The sequence below is a fragment of the Berghia stephanieae genome, chromosome 9 (assembly GCF_034508935.2).
Source record: "Berghia stephanieae isolate SIO BIC M18660-M18661 chromosome 9, UCSD_Bste_1.3, whole genome shotgun sequence".
Lineage (NCBI taxonomy): Eukaryota > Metazoa > Mollusca > Gastropoda > Nudibranchia > Aeolidiidae > Berghia > Berghia stephanieae.
In genome coordinates, this window is record NC_088368.1 from 45,685,012 (window position 1) to 45,697,511 (window position 12,500).

At 38.6% G+C, this 12,500-nt stretch overlaps 2 protein-coding genes across 2 annotated transcripts in view; both read left to right on the plus strand.

Moving 5' to 3' along the window:
- LOC144979259 (uncharacterized) overlaps nucleotides 1–12,500 on the plus strand; it is a 122,889-nt gene that overhangs the window by 31,417 nt on the left and 78,972 nt on the right. The window lies entirely within an intron of this gene.
- Nucleotides 1–12,500, plus strand: part of LOC144980323 (uncharacterized) — a gene marked incomplete at its 5' end in the record, with an annotated part of 23,789 nt that overhangs the window by 10,881 nt on the left and 408 nt on the right. Inside the window, 5 exon segments of the mRNA XM_078927986.1 lie at nucleotides 2,170–2,275; nucleotides 3,899–4,032; nucleotides 8,358–8,747; nucleotides 9,055–9,208; nucleotides 10,391–12,500. The exon segment at nucleotides 10,391–12,500 is cut by the window's right edge and continues 408 nt beyond it. Of these exon segments, the coding sequence (XP_078784112.1) occupies nucleotides 2,170–2,275; nucleotides 3,899–4,032; nucleotides 8,358–8,747; nucleotides 9,055–9,208; nucleotides 10,391–10,705 (1,099 nt within the window).

The following is a 12,500-nucleotide window of genomic DNA, read 5'->3' on the forward strand; positions in this document are numbered from 1 at the left end:
ATCTATAAAATGAATGAAGATGACGTCACACAGTAATATTGACTCTTTGCTATTGTTTTTAGCCCGCCAGTTAGGTGATAAATTGCCACTAATTCTCTCAATTAAAATTGATACGTTAAAGATTAAACATAGTTTAGTGTTTGGGTGCGATTGTTCAGACGTTCAGAATTTTTGAATATTTTACTAAGACTTTAAAATTAAATTGAGCATTTATATAGCGCAATATCCACTAAATGTGCTCAAAGCGCTTTACAAGTGGTCCCTGGTCAACAGCAACATTTAACGTGTAGGACGGGACATGACGCCTGCTAGGCGATATTACAATTTTTCGGACAGAGATAACGCTGTTAACGGCAAGGTACTCATTTTACACCTGAGTACGATGAGAGAATGTGAGTAAAGAGCCTTTTTCAAGGACTCAACTATGCGCCAAGCTTAAGGGGCGGTTTGGGTCTTTTCTAAAAAAAATAATTACCTATATTAGGAGGTTTTAATCATTCTGTATCGTCATTATAGGTTTTGAAAAACAACATTTTTGATGAAAATTATCTGTGTTGATTACCATTTTGACACCAGATTTGGGGGTTTGGCACCAAAAGATATAACGCGGCTATGTGGTCTAGTGGTATGACACTCGCTTTCGGATCGGAAGGTCCTGGTTCGAGCCTCGCGCTCGGCGCATAGTTGAGTCCTTGGAAAAGGCTCTTTACTCACATTCTCTCACCGTACTCAGGTTTTAAAACGAGTACCTGGCCGTTAACAGCGTTGTCTTTGTCCGAAAAAAATGTAATATCGCCTAACAGGCGTCATGTCCCGTCCTACATGTTAAATGTTGCTATGGGCCAGGGACCCCTTGTAAAGCGCCTTGAGCACAGTTAGTGGATATTGCGCTATATAAAAAAAATTATTACAATCTTGTGACAAAAACTAATGAAGGAATGACCTCCATATTCTTCCCTCTTGTCAACATTGTACCATAGTGTGTCACCATAGAGAGATTTTACGGCTTTAGCTTATGAACATTTTTATTAGAACATTGCAAAGTTGCGAATCAAAATGTTATGACAAAATTGATGTTAAAAATTTATGATTTGGATAATAATTTTAAAAAACACAAACCTTATCCAAAAAATCTCTCTATGGTGACACAATACATTATATCTGTGATAACTGTGGAAATTTTCAGACAATTTCATTGAATAGATTCAGAGAAACGTTTGACACAGTATCCCATACCCTTAGAAAAATGACAGATTGAGAAAATAGCAAAATAGCTTTCCGTTATAGGGAATGAGATTAGCGGAAGAGTAGCGTCCCTTGTCTGTGACGTCACCGGTGGAAAAGTTATTAGAGAGAGAACGTCATGTTGGTTGTGCGCATGCGTCTCTCGTCCTCGCTTCCGCGCACAACCAACATGACGTTCTCTCTCTAATACCTTTTCCGCCGGTGACGTCACAGACTATGGGTGACGTCCAATCTTCCGCTAATCTCATTCCCTATTCACATTTTTCTTACTACCTGTACCCTTTTCAACTGTGTTTTCCCCGCCTTTATGTCTAGTCTATTTTAAGAAGTTGGACTTCAATAATAATAATATTAATTCTAAGATAATAAAATATCATTTTCCACCAAAATCTCAAAATCAATTTTTTGAATAGTTTTCCTTATTTAAAAAGAAAACCATTAAAAAACCTATAATGTACGTTAATATCATAGATGCACAATATTCAGTTTTTACAACAAGAAATGAAGTGAATAGGAAAATGTCAGAAGACAACAGAGAATAAAAACTTCGCGGCGGCGATGGGGGCTCGAACCCGCGACCTTACAGGTTTGACAACTCCGCCTGGCCGGGGAGATCGTGACTCTATCGTATGAGCTATCCATGACCCCAAAAAAGGTCGCTTCAAACCTTAGCTTTATTAAAGCCTTCTCTCTCCCCGACTTCTTGAGGTCACGGGTTCAACACACACAAACGCCGCAAAGTTAGTTGGCAAGAATTTAAGCTTAAATTCTCAACACAAACATGTAACATAGAAACGATTAAGACATTGAGTATGCTCCGACATTTGGGGTGAATTATTCAGTTTTATAATACTCACCACCCCCCCCCCCCCTTCACCACCACCACCACCAACAATTTTATATCGTTCCCTCCCATCCCTACAGCCACCTCCAATCAGTGATAGCCAGTCGACACAAACCAGCCCCTCAAAGCGAAACTAGATATGAACCAAGTGTATCCATGGCTGAAAAAGAGTTCCTCAATCATAAGGTAGGCCAAAGTCAGTGTTAACCCTCTCCTTACCACCTATTGAAAAATCGTCACATTTGTTACGATGCAACCGTCACTTTACTCATCCAGATTTCATTTCTTTTTGCCATAGCTATAAAAACTTGATATTCTGTAATAGAGTTCATATTGTCGAACAATATTATGTATAGAATGTGCTTGTTGCTTTTCTGTTTGAGTAAGAAATGTCTGTTTTTGTGTTGGGTGGGTGTGAAGTTTTGGGAAAAAATTCTGAAAATAGCTGGTAAGGAGAGGGTGAAAGAGTCGATTCAAAAAAGTAAATGTGCGGCTATATGTAATCTAGTGTTATGGCACTCGCTCTCGGATCAGAAGGTCCTGGGTTCGAACCTCGTTCGGAGCATGGTTGATTCCTTGGAGAAGGAAGCTCTTTACTCACAATCTCTCACCGTACTCAGGTGTAAAATGCGTACCTGGTCGTTAACAGCATTGTCTCTGTCCGAAAAAAAAAATAGTTTAATATCGACTAACAGGCGTCATGTCTCGTTCTAAATGCTAAATTTTGCTGTTGTCCAGGGAACCCTTGTAAAGCGCTTTGAGCATGTTTAGTGGATATTGCGCTATATAAAAGCTCAGTTTAAATTTAAACAGTACCAGACAAAACAGACCAGAATGAAAAATGCAAGAAAAACATACATCTAAAAAAAATCAACCTTCCTCAATTAGGGATCGAACCTGAGACCTCAAGAATAAATGCTATAGCGGCAGTAGACACTCTCCACAGTAAAGATAAAAAGCATGCATCTTCTAATAAACAAATTGGCCTGAAAAAGTGTATTTATTATGTCTTTCGATCAATTTAAATACTAACGAAAGAGTGAAAATGGAGAGGCCTCGTATGGGAACCAAACAGACAATGGACGTTTCGGGTACAAACCTTTCGTCAGCACAACAATACACACCATTATGGTATATTGTTGTGCTGACTAAGGGTTTGTACCCGAAACGTCCACTATACTGTCCGTATTGTTCCCATACGAAGCAGCCACTCCATTTTCACTCTTTTGCTAGTATTTTCACGATCACCGGCTTTAGGCAGCTCCCCCCCCCTCCCCCACGACCCGATTTCTAAATCTCTGTCGTGCTTTGAAAAAGAAAATTACAAAAAAAAATTGACCAAAAAACTCGTCCTTCGCTTAAAATAAGCCTTGTCTAGGCAAAAAAAAAAAAAAAAAAAAACCCTCTCAAATCTGGGACTTAAAAAGGAAGTCCCGAGTTTGAGAACTCTTTAACCTGGAAACGTGTATTTTGACCAGAAAACTCGTCCTTCGATTAAAATGAGCCTTATCTTGGCAAAAAACCCCTCTCAAGTCTGGGACTTCAAGGAAGTGAAGGAAATCCCGGGTCTGAGAGGTTTTTTTTTAACAAGATGAAGATTATTTCAGTAGATGGATATCTCAAAAGACTAGTTTTCTGGCCAAATTAAAAAAAAATAATTTAAAATGAGTTGTTCTTTTTCAGAAATGTACATTACATCTGCTGTTATTAACCAAAATATTCCTAACCACCCCCCCCCTCCTTTCCGACCCCCCCCCCCCCTCCTTTCCGACCCCCCCCCCATCCCCCCATCCCTTTCACCCCCTTCAGGGTCCACTCATAGACCAGCACGGTCCTGGTAGCGTTTTCTACCTCATCAAGGTGAAAGAGATAAGTCGGATGCGACAACGACAGAAGAGAGGAGAGAGGAATGAGAGGATGAGAGAGGCAAAGAATAGAGGACGGTAGGAATTTGGTTAAATTCAATCTGAGCCTTTATATAGAGCAATGTGCATTTGTGGTGATGGATCTTATATATTTTTATTATCATTATTATTATTATTATTATTATTATTATTATTATTATTATTATTATTATTATTATTATTATTATTATTATTATTATTATTATTATTATTATTATTATTATTATATATATAATATATATATATATATATATATATATAAAATATATATATATATATATATATATATATATATATATATATATATATATATAGAACCTTTATAAGTCTTGATAAAACCACATTTTTATATTTGTATAAATCGCTCGTTCGACCAATTCTAGAATACGGAAATTGCATCTGGAGCCCATTATATAAAAGACAATCTATTAGTATTGAAAGTGTACAGAGGAGAGCTACCAAAAAATTTATACAATACAGTATTTATCTTATAAGGAAAGGTTAGAATTTCTTGACTTACCTAGTTTGAAATATAGAAGAATTCGTGGGGATTTAATTCAGGTTTATAGATTGCATGGTACATGGTCTGGATAGGGTAGACTTTTCTGATTTTTTTTCATATTCTAATATTACTTTTACTAGAGGGGACAAGTTTAAGATTTTTGTCTCTAGATGCAAAACAAACATAAGACAAAACTCGTTCGGTATTCGTATTGTTCAGAAATGGAACAGTTTGAAATTTGAAACAAAGAATGCAAAATCTATGGATTATTTCAAGGTGTTAGTAGACAGGGAATTATATGATGGGAGATTTATATATGACGAATAATACTTGTTTGCTCTGCTGTTGACATGGCTTTCAATCTTGTATGTATATATTATGCATTATTATATTATTATGGTTATCTTCTATACGCATGTGTATGTGTGTGTGTGTGTGTGTGTGTGTGTGTGTGGTTGTGTGTGCGCTTTGCATGTCACGGTTAAAGATAAATGTTTGTACACCACATGAGTACATTTAAGTTGAAATACTATCTTTACCACGTGTATCGTTATTGTAATATTTAATCAATAGATTTATGGCATTACTAATTAATATTAAGGGCATTCAAAGGATCTTATTCTATTTTGCCCTATACCACATGTTATGTTATGTTATGTTACTATTATTATTATTATTATTATTATTATTATTATTATTATTATTATTATTATTATTATTATTATTATTATTATTATTATTATTATTATTATTATTATTATTATTATTATTATTATTATTATTATTATTATTATTATTATTAAAAGGTCAATATCCCTATACCTGTTTATTGTCGTATTTAAAAGACGGAGAAAAATAAAATCTAAATTGGCAAAGCAACGACAAACATTGGGTGTCTCCCATGCCTGAGGTTAAAAAGAAAATATAGAGCAATATCCACTAAACATGCTCAAAGCGCTTAACAAGGGGTCCCTCCTGACCTACAGCAACACGTAACATTTAGGACGGGACATGACGACTGTTAGGCGATATTACATTTTTTTCTTCGGATAGAGACAACGCTGTTAACGGCCAGGTACTCATTTTACACCTGAATATGGTGAGAGAATATGAGTATAGAGTCTTCTTTTAGGACTCAACTATGCGCCGAGCGAGGCTCGAACCCAGGACCTTCCGATTCGAAAGCGAGTGTCATACCACTAGACCACATAAATTGAATTTATAGCCAGACATATCAGACTTGTGTTGAGTTTATAATATATGATTTATGGAGAAGAATGGCAACGAATTTTAGGGTGCTTATATTTTTGACCAGTTTTAACATTTAATTCGGCTTTTTAGCATCTGGTTCGTTCCGACATAATACCGTTTTCAGACAATGCGTCACAATTGAGCTTTAAATATAGCGTAAAATACAATGGAAATGTCTAATAGCCATAAACGTGGGTTCCAAACCAACAGACACTGGAAATGCCGCCTGCAAACAGTTTAAACAAGCGACAAACAGGCAATACGATTCAGTAGTCTGATGTCACGCCGCCCGGCAACGGCGGCCATCTTGGTTCTAAACAAAGAAAATCATTACTTTTTATTTTTCATGCTGGCTAGAACTTTTCTTATGCCTTGTGATCAGAATGTGTAAAAGTCAAAACATGATCAATTTTATGGGTATTTTTTCCTCTGGATACGCTTTTATGCTCGCCGGGGAAATATTTCATACGGGCGTCCGCCATTGTTCCGATAGTTTAGAGCCAGTGTTACTAAGTTACCATGCGTCATTAGGAAGGAAGTGACGTTACGACTGTTGAAGAGTATTCATTATTGATAAATCCCTAAAAATAGACTGAGAGTCTCCGTGATCGACACACTTAGCAGCCATTGCTTTCTTTGTGGCGTTGTACTCACTGTGGCGTTGTACTCTTTGTGGCGTTGTACTCACTGTGGCGTTGTACTCTTTGTGGCGTTGTACTCACTGTGGCGTTGTACTCACTGTGGCGTTGTACTCTTTGTGGCGTTGTACTCTTTGTGGCGTTGTACTCACTGTGGCGTTGTACTCATTGTGGCGTTGTACTCACTGTGGCGTTGTACTCATTGTGGCGTTGTACTCACTGGGACGTTGTACTCATTGTGGCGTTGTACTCACTGTGGCGTTGTACTCATTGTGGCGTTGTACTCACTGTGACGTTGTACTCACTGTGGCGTTGTACTCACTGTGGCGTTGTGCTCATTGTGGCGTTGTACTCACTGTGGCGTTGTACTCATTGTGGCGTTGTACTCATTGTGGTGTTGTACTCACTGTGGCGTTGTGCTCATTGTGGCTTTGTGCTCACTGTGGCGTTGTACTCATTGTGGCGTTGTACTCACTGTGGCGTTGTACTCCTTTGTGGCGTTGTACTCACTGTGGCGTTGTACTCATTGTGGCGTTGTACTCATTGTGGTGTTGTACTCACTGTGGCGTTGTACTCATTGTGGCGTTGTACTCATTGTGGCGTTGTACTCACTGTGGCGTTGTACTCACTGTGGCGTTGTACTCACTGTGGCGTTGTACTCATTGTGGCGTTGTACTCACTGTGGCGTTGTACTCATTGTGGCGTTGTACTCACTGTGGCGTTGTACTCATTGTGACGTTGTACTCACTGTGGTGTTGTACTCACTGTGGTGTTGTACTCATTGTGGCGTTGGACTCACTGTGGCGTTGTACTCACTGTGGTGGTGTTTTCACTGTGGCGTTGTACTCACTGTGGCGTTGTACACATTGTGACGTTGTACTCACTGTGGTGTTGTACTCACTGTGGTGTTGTACTCATTGTGGCGTTGGACTCACTGTGGCGTTGTACTCACTGTGGCGTTGTACTCACAGTGGCGTTGTACTCACTGTGGCGTTGTACTCACTGTGGCGTTGTACTCACTGTGGTGTTGTACTCATTGTGGCGTTGTACTCACTGTGGCGTTGTACTCACAGTGGCGTTGTACTCACTGTGGCGTTGTACTCACTGTGGTGTTGTACTCATTGTGGCGTTGTACTCACTGTGGCGTTGTACTCACTGTGGCGTTGTACTCACTGTGGCGTTGTACTCACTGTGGCGTTGTACTCACTGTGGCGTTGTACTCATTGTGGCGTTGTACTCACTGTGGCGTTGTACTCACTGTGGCGATGGCTCGGAGAATCTCAATATTTTTCAAGAATCAAAAACCAAATTTCCCAAATGATAGTATCTATATATTAAATAAAATAACAATGTGAAATTGAATGTAAGCTTCAATTTAATTACGAAAACAGATACAATGGACGTTTTGGGTTTGCTCTTTAAAATAATAATAATAATAATAATAATAATAATAATAATAATAATAATAATAATAATAATAATAATATAATAATAATAATAATAATAATAATAATAATAATAATAATAATAATAATAATAATAATAATAATAATAATAATAATAATAATAATAATAATAATAATAATAATAATAATAATAATAATAATAATAATAATAATAATAATAATAATAATAATAATAATAATAATAATAATAATAATAATAATAATAATAATAATAATAATAATAATAATAATAATAATAATAATAATAATAATAATAATAATAATAATAATAATAATAATAGTGTACATTTATATAGCGCCAGCATCTAATGCAATATGAGCTCTATGTCATCATCCTGTTTTGTCAATAAAGGGGAAACCCGAAACGTCCATTTTATCTGTTTTCGTAATTAAATTGAAGCTTACATTCCATTTCACTTTGTTATTTTATTTCTTCGAGCTTCTAGCAACATCTTTTTTGCATTAAATTAACTATAGTGATTTTTATTTCACGGTTATTTCCCCTAGGCTTCCAAACAGCATGCTGATGGCGGCGGCAAGCCAAATCAACGCTTTACCGGAAGAAGTCGCCCCGCACATGCGCCCAATCAGTTCAATTGGCGGATATGACGCAAGACAGGCCCATCATGCCCTGTCCTACAGAGGCCTTCAAAACGCCATGCGAGAGTCGCAGGAAAAACGAGAGCGGATGTTGTTGCAAGAGGAAGGGGCAGAGGAAGCTGTGACGGAGGGATTGCCGGAGGGGGAGAACGGCGATGAGAGACCTCGAGATGAAGCAGATGTAGAGGTGGTGATAGGTCAGGAGCCGAATCATCAACATCAACATCAACATCAACATCAACATCGTCATCGCCGTGAAGAGGAAAATGAAGAGGATGAAATAATCCACTCGTACAGGTTAGATCTCATAACTGTTCGTGTCAATATCGTCATTTAAAAAAATAAACAAACAAACAAAATAAAAAAAATAAATAAAAACAACTTCAACTTTTATAAAGAGCAATAAATATCCACTAAATGTGCTCAAAACGCTTTTAAGTCCGCATATTTTCACCTTCAATCTGATTATGTCATGCAGTGACACAATTTCTTGAATCAACCTTAGACGAGTTTAGTAGTCTTCATGTAACATCTATGATAATGACGTCATTAAACCATAGGCTCCACCTCTTTACCCCCCCCTCTCCCCTTCCCTTTCTCCCAGATCTTTTTCAAGTCGTTCCCCCGACCAGGAAGGAGCAGAGGAACAAGACGCTCGCCTGAGTGTCCTGGAGGAGAAAGTCCGACTGTGGTTGCAGGCCGATAACCCTAAAGGAAAGAAGGCACATGTTGCACAGCTTCGTAGATTGCCCATAGAGGTAAGTGGAGTTGATGAAAATATTCATTTGACTCATTTGGATAAGATATACGATAACATACATAGTTTCAAAGATTTAACTCTCTCCTTACCAGCCATTTTCAGGATTTTCCCCAAAACTTCACACCCCAACTAAAACAAAAATAGATTTTTTATCACTCAAAACACATGAGCAGCATGGCAAGTTCTTACGATAAATAATTTCTTAAGCAAAACATGCTCTACAACACACTGTGCTCATTTTCTTAACATTTTATGATCTACAAGAGAAATTTGAATAAGATAAATTTTGGTGAAATCGTAACGAATGTGACGATTTTTCTGTAGTTGGTAAGGAGAGGGTTAAGCACTATATTAAATAAACCAGCAGTGCTAAAAGCTTGACAGGCATAGCAACAAGAGGTCACGGAGGTCAATTGTTCCTGTTATAAAACTTTTGAATATTTGCTATAGAAATATGTCCCAAGCGTCACTTTGGTATTGGGGCTGGGTAAACGAGATGCCGGGAGGTGAATTGAAAGTCAAAACCAAATGTTCAATTTAGATAAATAAATAAATAAATAATTAAATAAATAAATAAATAAAATTCCCTTTATTCATCCCATAGAGGAAATGTGTCTCTGGGGTCTATTCCAAGGGAAGGCTGGATAAACCAAGGCGTCAGCCGCAGTGCATCGCCGAAAATTGAGCTAAGGCGAGGTGGTGACTTGCTCAAGGCCACACAGCATAGCTGTGACGGGTAATCGAACTCGATACCTTTGGGGTAGGAAGCAAAGACCGTGCCACTGAGCCACGCTGCCCCCAATTTGTTCAATAAATTTTCAACAACTAATGCTGTAATAGGGTTCAACAGTCGTGACGTCACTTCCCTCGTAGTGACGCATAGTAACTTAATAACTGGTTTTAAAATATCGGAACAATAGCGGACGCCCTTATGAAATACTTCTTCGACGAGCATAAACGTGTATCCAGAGGAAAAAAGAAAATTATAAATCTGATTATGTTTTGACTTTCATACATTCTGATCACATGACATGTGAAAAAGTTCTAGCCAGCATGAAGAATTTAAAAGTACCGATTTTCTTTGTTTAGAACCAAGCTGCTGGTTGCTAGTCGGATGTGACGTCACTCTATTGAATCCTATTGTCATGCACATCAATCCTCTTTTTTTTTATCATTCCAGGAAATGGAGTTTCAACCACGACCCGGAAACAAAGTCTATGTCCGGAAGCGAGATAACCGGAAGTTGGATAGCCAGAATACAATGGCGTCTTACTACGACCGAGGCCATTCGAATTTAACAACTGTCAACGGTTACAACAACAAGAACAGCAGTCCCAACAGCAACGGGCACAGCAGTAGTAGAATGGACAGTCATGGTCTGACCAGCAAGACGGCCAGCAGAGGAGTCCACCACTCCAACAGTATACAAATCTCCCCGCGTGTTAAAAAGACGACCGACCTGTCGTCGGCCTATAGTGTCTTGTTGTCTCGATGATCCTTTTTATGTCTGGGGGTATGTGACCGTAGCCATCGTCAAGTTATAGCCTGACACCGTAGCCATCGTAAAGTTATGGCCTGACACCGTAGCCATCGTAAAGTTATAGCCTGACACCGTAGCCATCGTAAAGTTATGGCCTGACACCCGTAGCCATCGTAAAGTTATGGCCTGACACTGAAATCCAAAAGGACTGGCAGTTTCGCGTCATTATTTGTTTTTTTTTTTGTTTTTTGCACCGCCTAGTGAGTTGTCGTTAGTAGAGCTCATGGAAACAAGTTATTTCATTGGTTGAACTATTGAATACAACTCACGATTTGTTTTCTTTTGTGGCCAAAGACTGGCATTTTGACGTTATTTTTTGGTCAGTATCAGGGCATAACTTTACGAAGGCCACGGTCTGATACTGACCAAAAAATGACGTCAAAATGCCAGTCTTTTTGGGTTTCAGCGTCAGGCTATAACATAACGATGGCTAAGATGTATGTGATCGTGGCCTTCGTAAAGTTATGGCCTGACACTGACCAAAAATGACGTCAAAAGACAAGTCTTTTGCCACAAAAGAAAACAAATCGTGAGTTGTATTCAATAGTTCAACCAATGAAATAACTTGTTTCCATGTGCTCTACTAACGACAACTCACTAGGCGCTGCACAAACCTGAAAAATGACGTCAAACTGCCAGTCCTCGAGATTGCGTACCATGATCACCGATGTCTGGCACAGACTTGGTACTTGAAGAGAGAGAGAGAGAGAGAGAGAGAGAGAGAGAGAGAGAGAGAGAGAGAGAGAGAGAGAGAATGTGTAACGGACTATTGTCAGCTTAAGACATAATCCGCCATTAGGACAAATCAAAATACTTTATGACACACGTACGGGCGTCCAATCCAAAGGTAGCTAGAAATTCCTACAATGTGTTTAAGGTCACAGGAAAGAAAAAAAAAGAATGAATTTCGGCTCCATGAGCCTCATGATATATTTTTTTCACGCATTAGACAATCAAATATACATAGTCTTTGTTTGTTTGTATAATATATTTTGTTTTAAGAATAGGGACCAGAAGTGTGAAGTCAGAATACAGGTTCTAATCTCCTTGGAAGTGTGAAACCGGTCCTCAAGAGGACTGGATAAATACCTTGTGCAATTGATTTTCTGGTTTCAGCGTGATGGTGTCTTGTTTTCTAGCTTCAATATATGCTGGGTTGTCAATACAAATCGTCAATATATCGTCGCTCTTTTACACCCAGTAATCAAAAGAATTTGCCTAGAGATAGTATGAAGATGACGTCACTCATGTTTTTGTTACTGCTTTTTGCCATCCGTGTTGATGAGTAATTTTCACTAAATTTGATTAACCAGACTATAAACGTTCAAAGTTACCCATAGTTTTGTGTATTGGTCCGCTATACTTCCGGATGGCAATGTTGTGAGAGTCTAAACCAAGCGCATGCTAGCTATACATCATCATCCATCATGGCTTGTGCTCTTGAGCACGTTTCCGGTCAGCTGTTGTCTCCACGAATCACGATCCATGTCCATCCATGTCCATCCATCATCATCCATCGTGGCTTGTACTCTTGAACACGTTGCCGGTCAGCTGTTGTCTCCACGAATCAAGATCCATGTCCATCCATGTCCATCCATCATCCATCGTGTCTTGTACTCTTGAGCACGTTGCCGGTCAGCTGTCTCCACGAATCACGATCCATGTCCATCCATGTCCATCCATCATCATCCATCGTGGCTTGTGCTCTTGAGCACGTTTCCGGTCAGCTGTCTCCACGAATCACGATCCT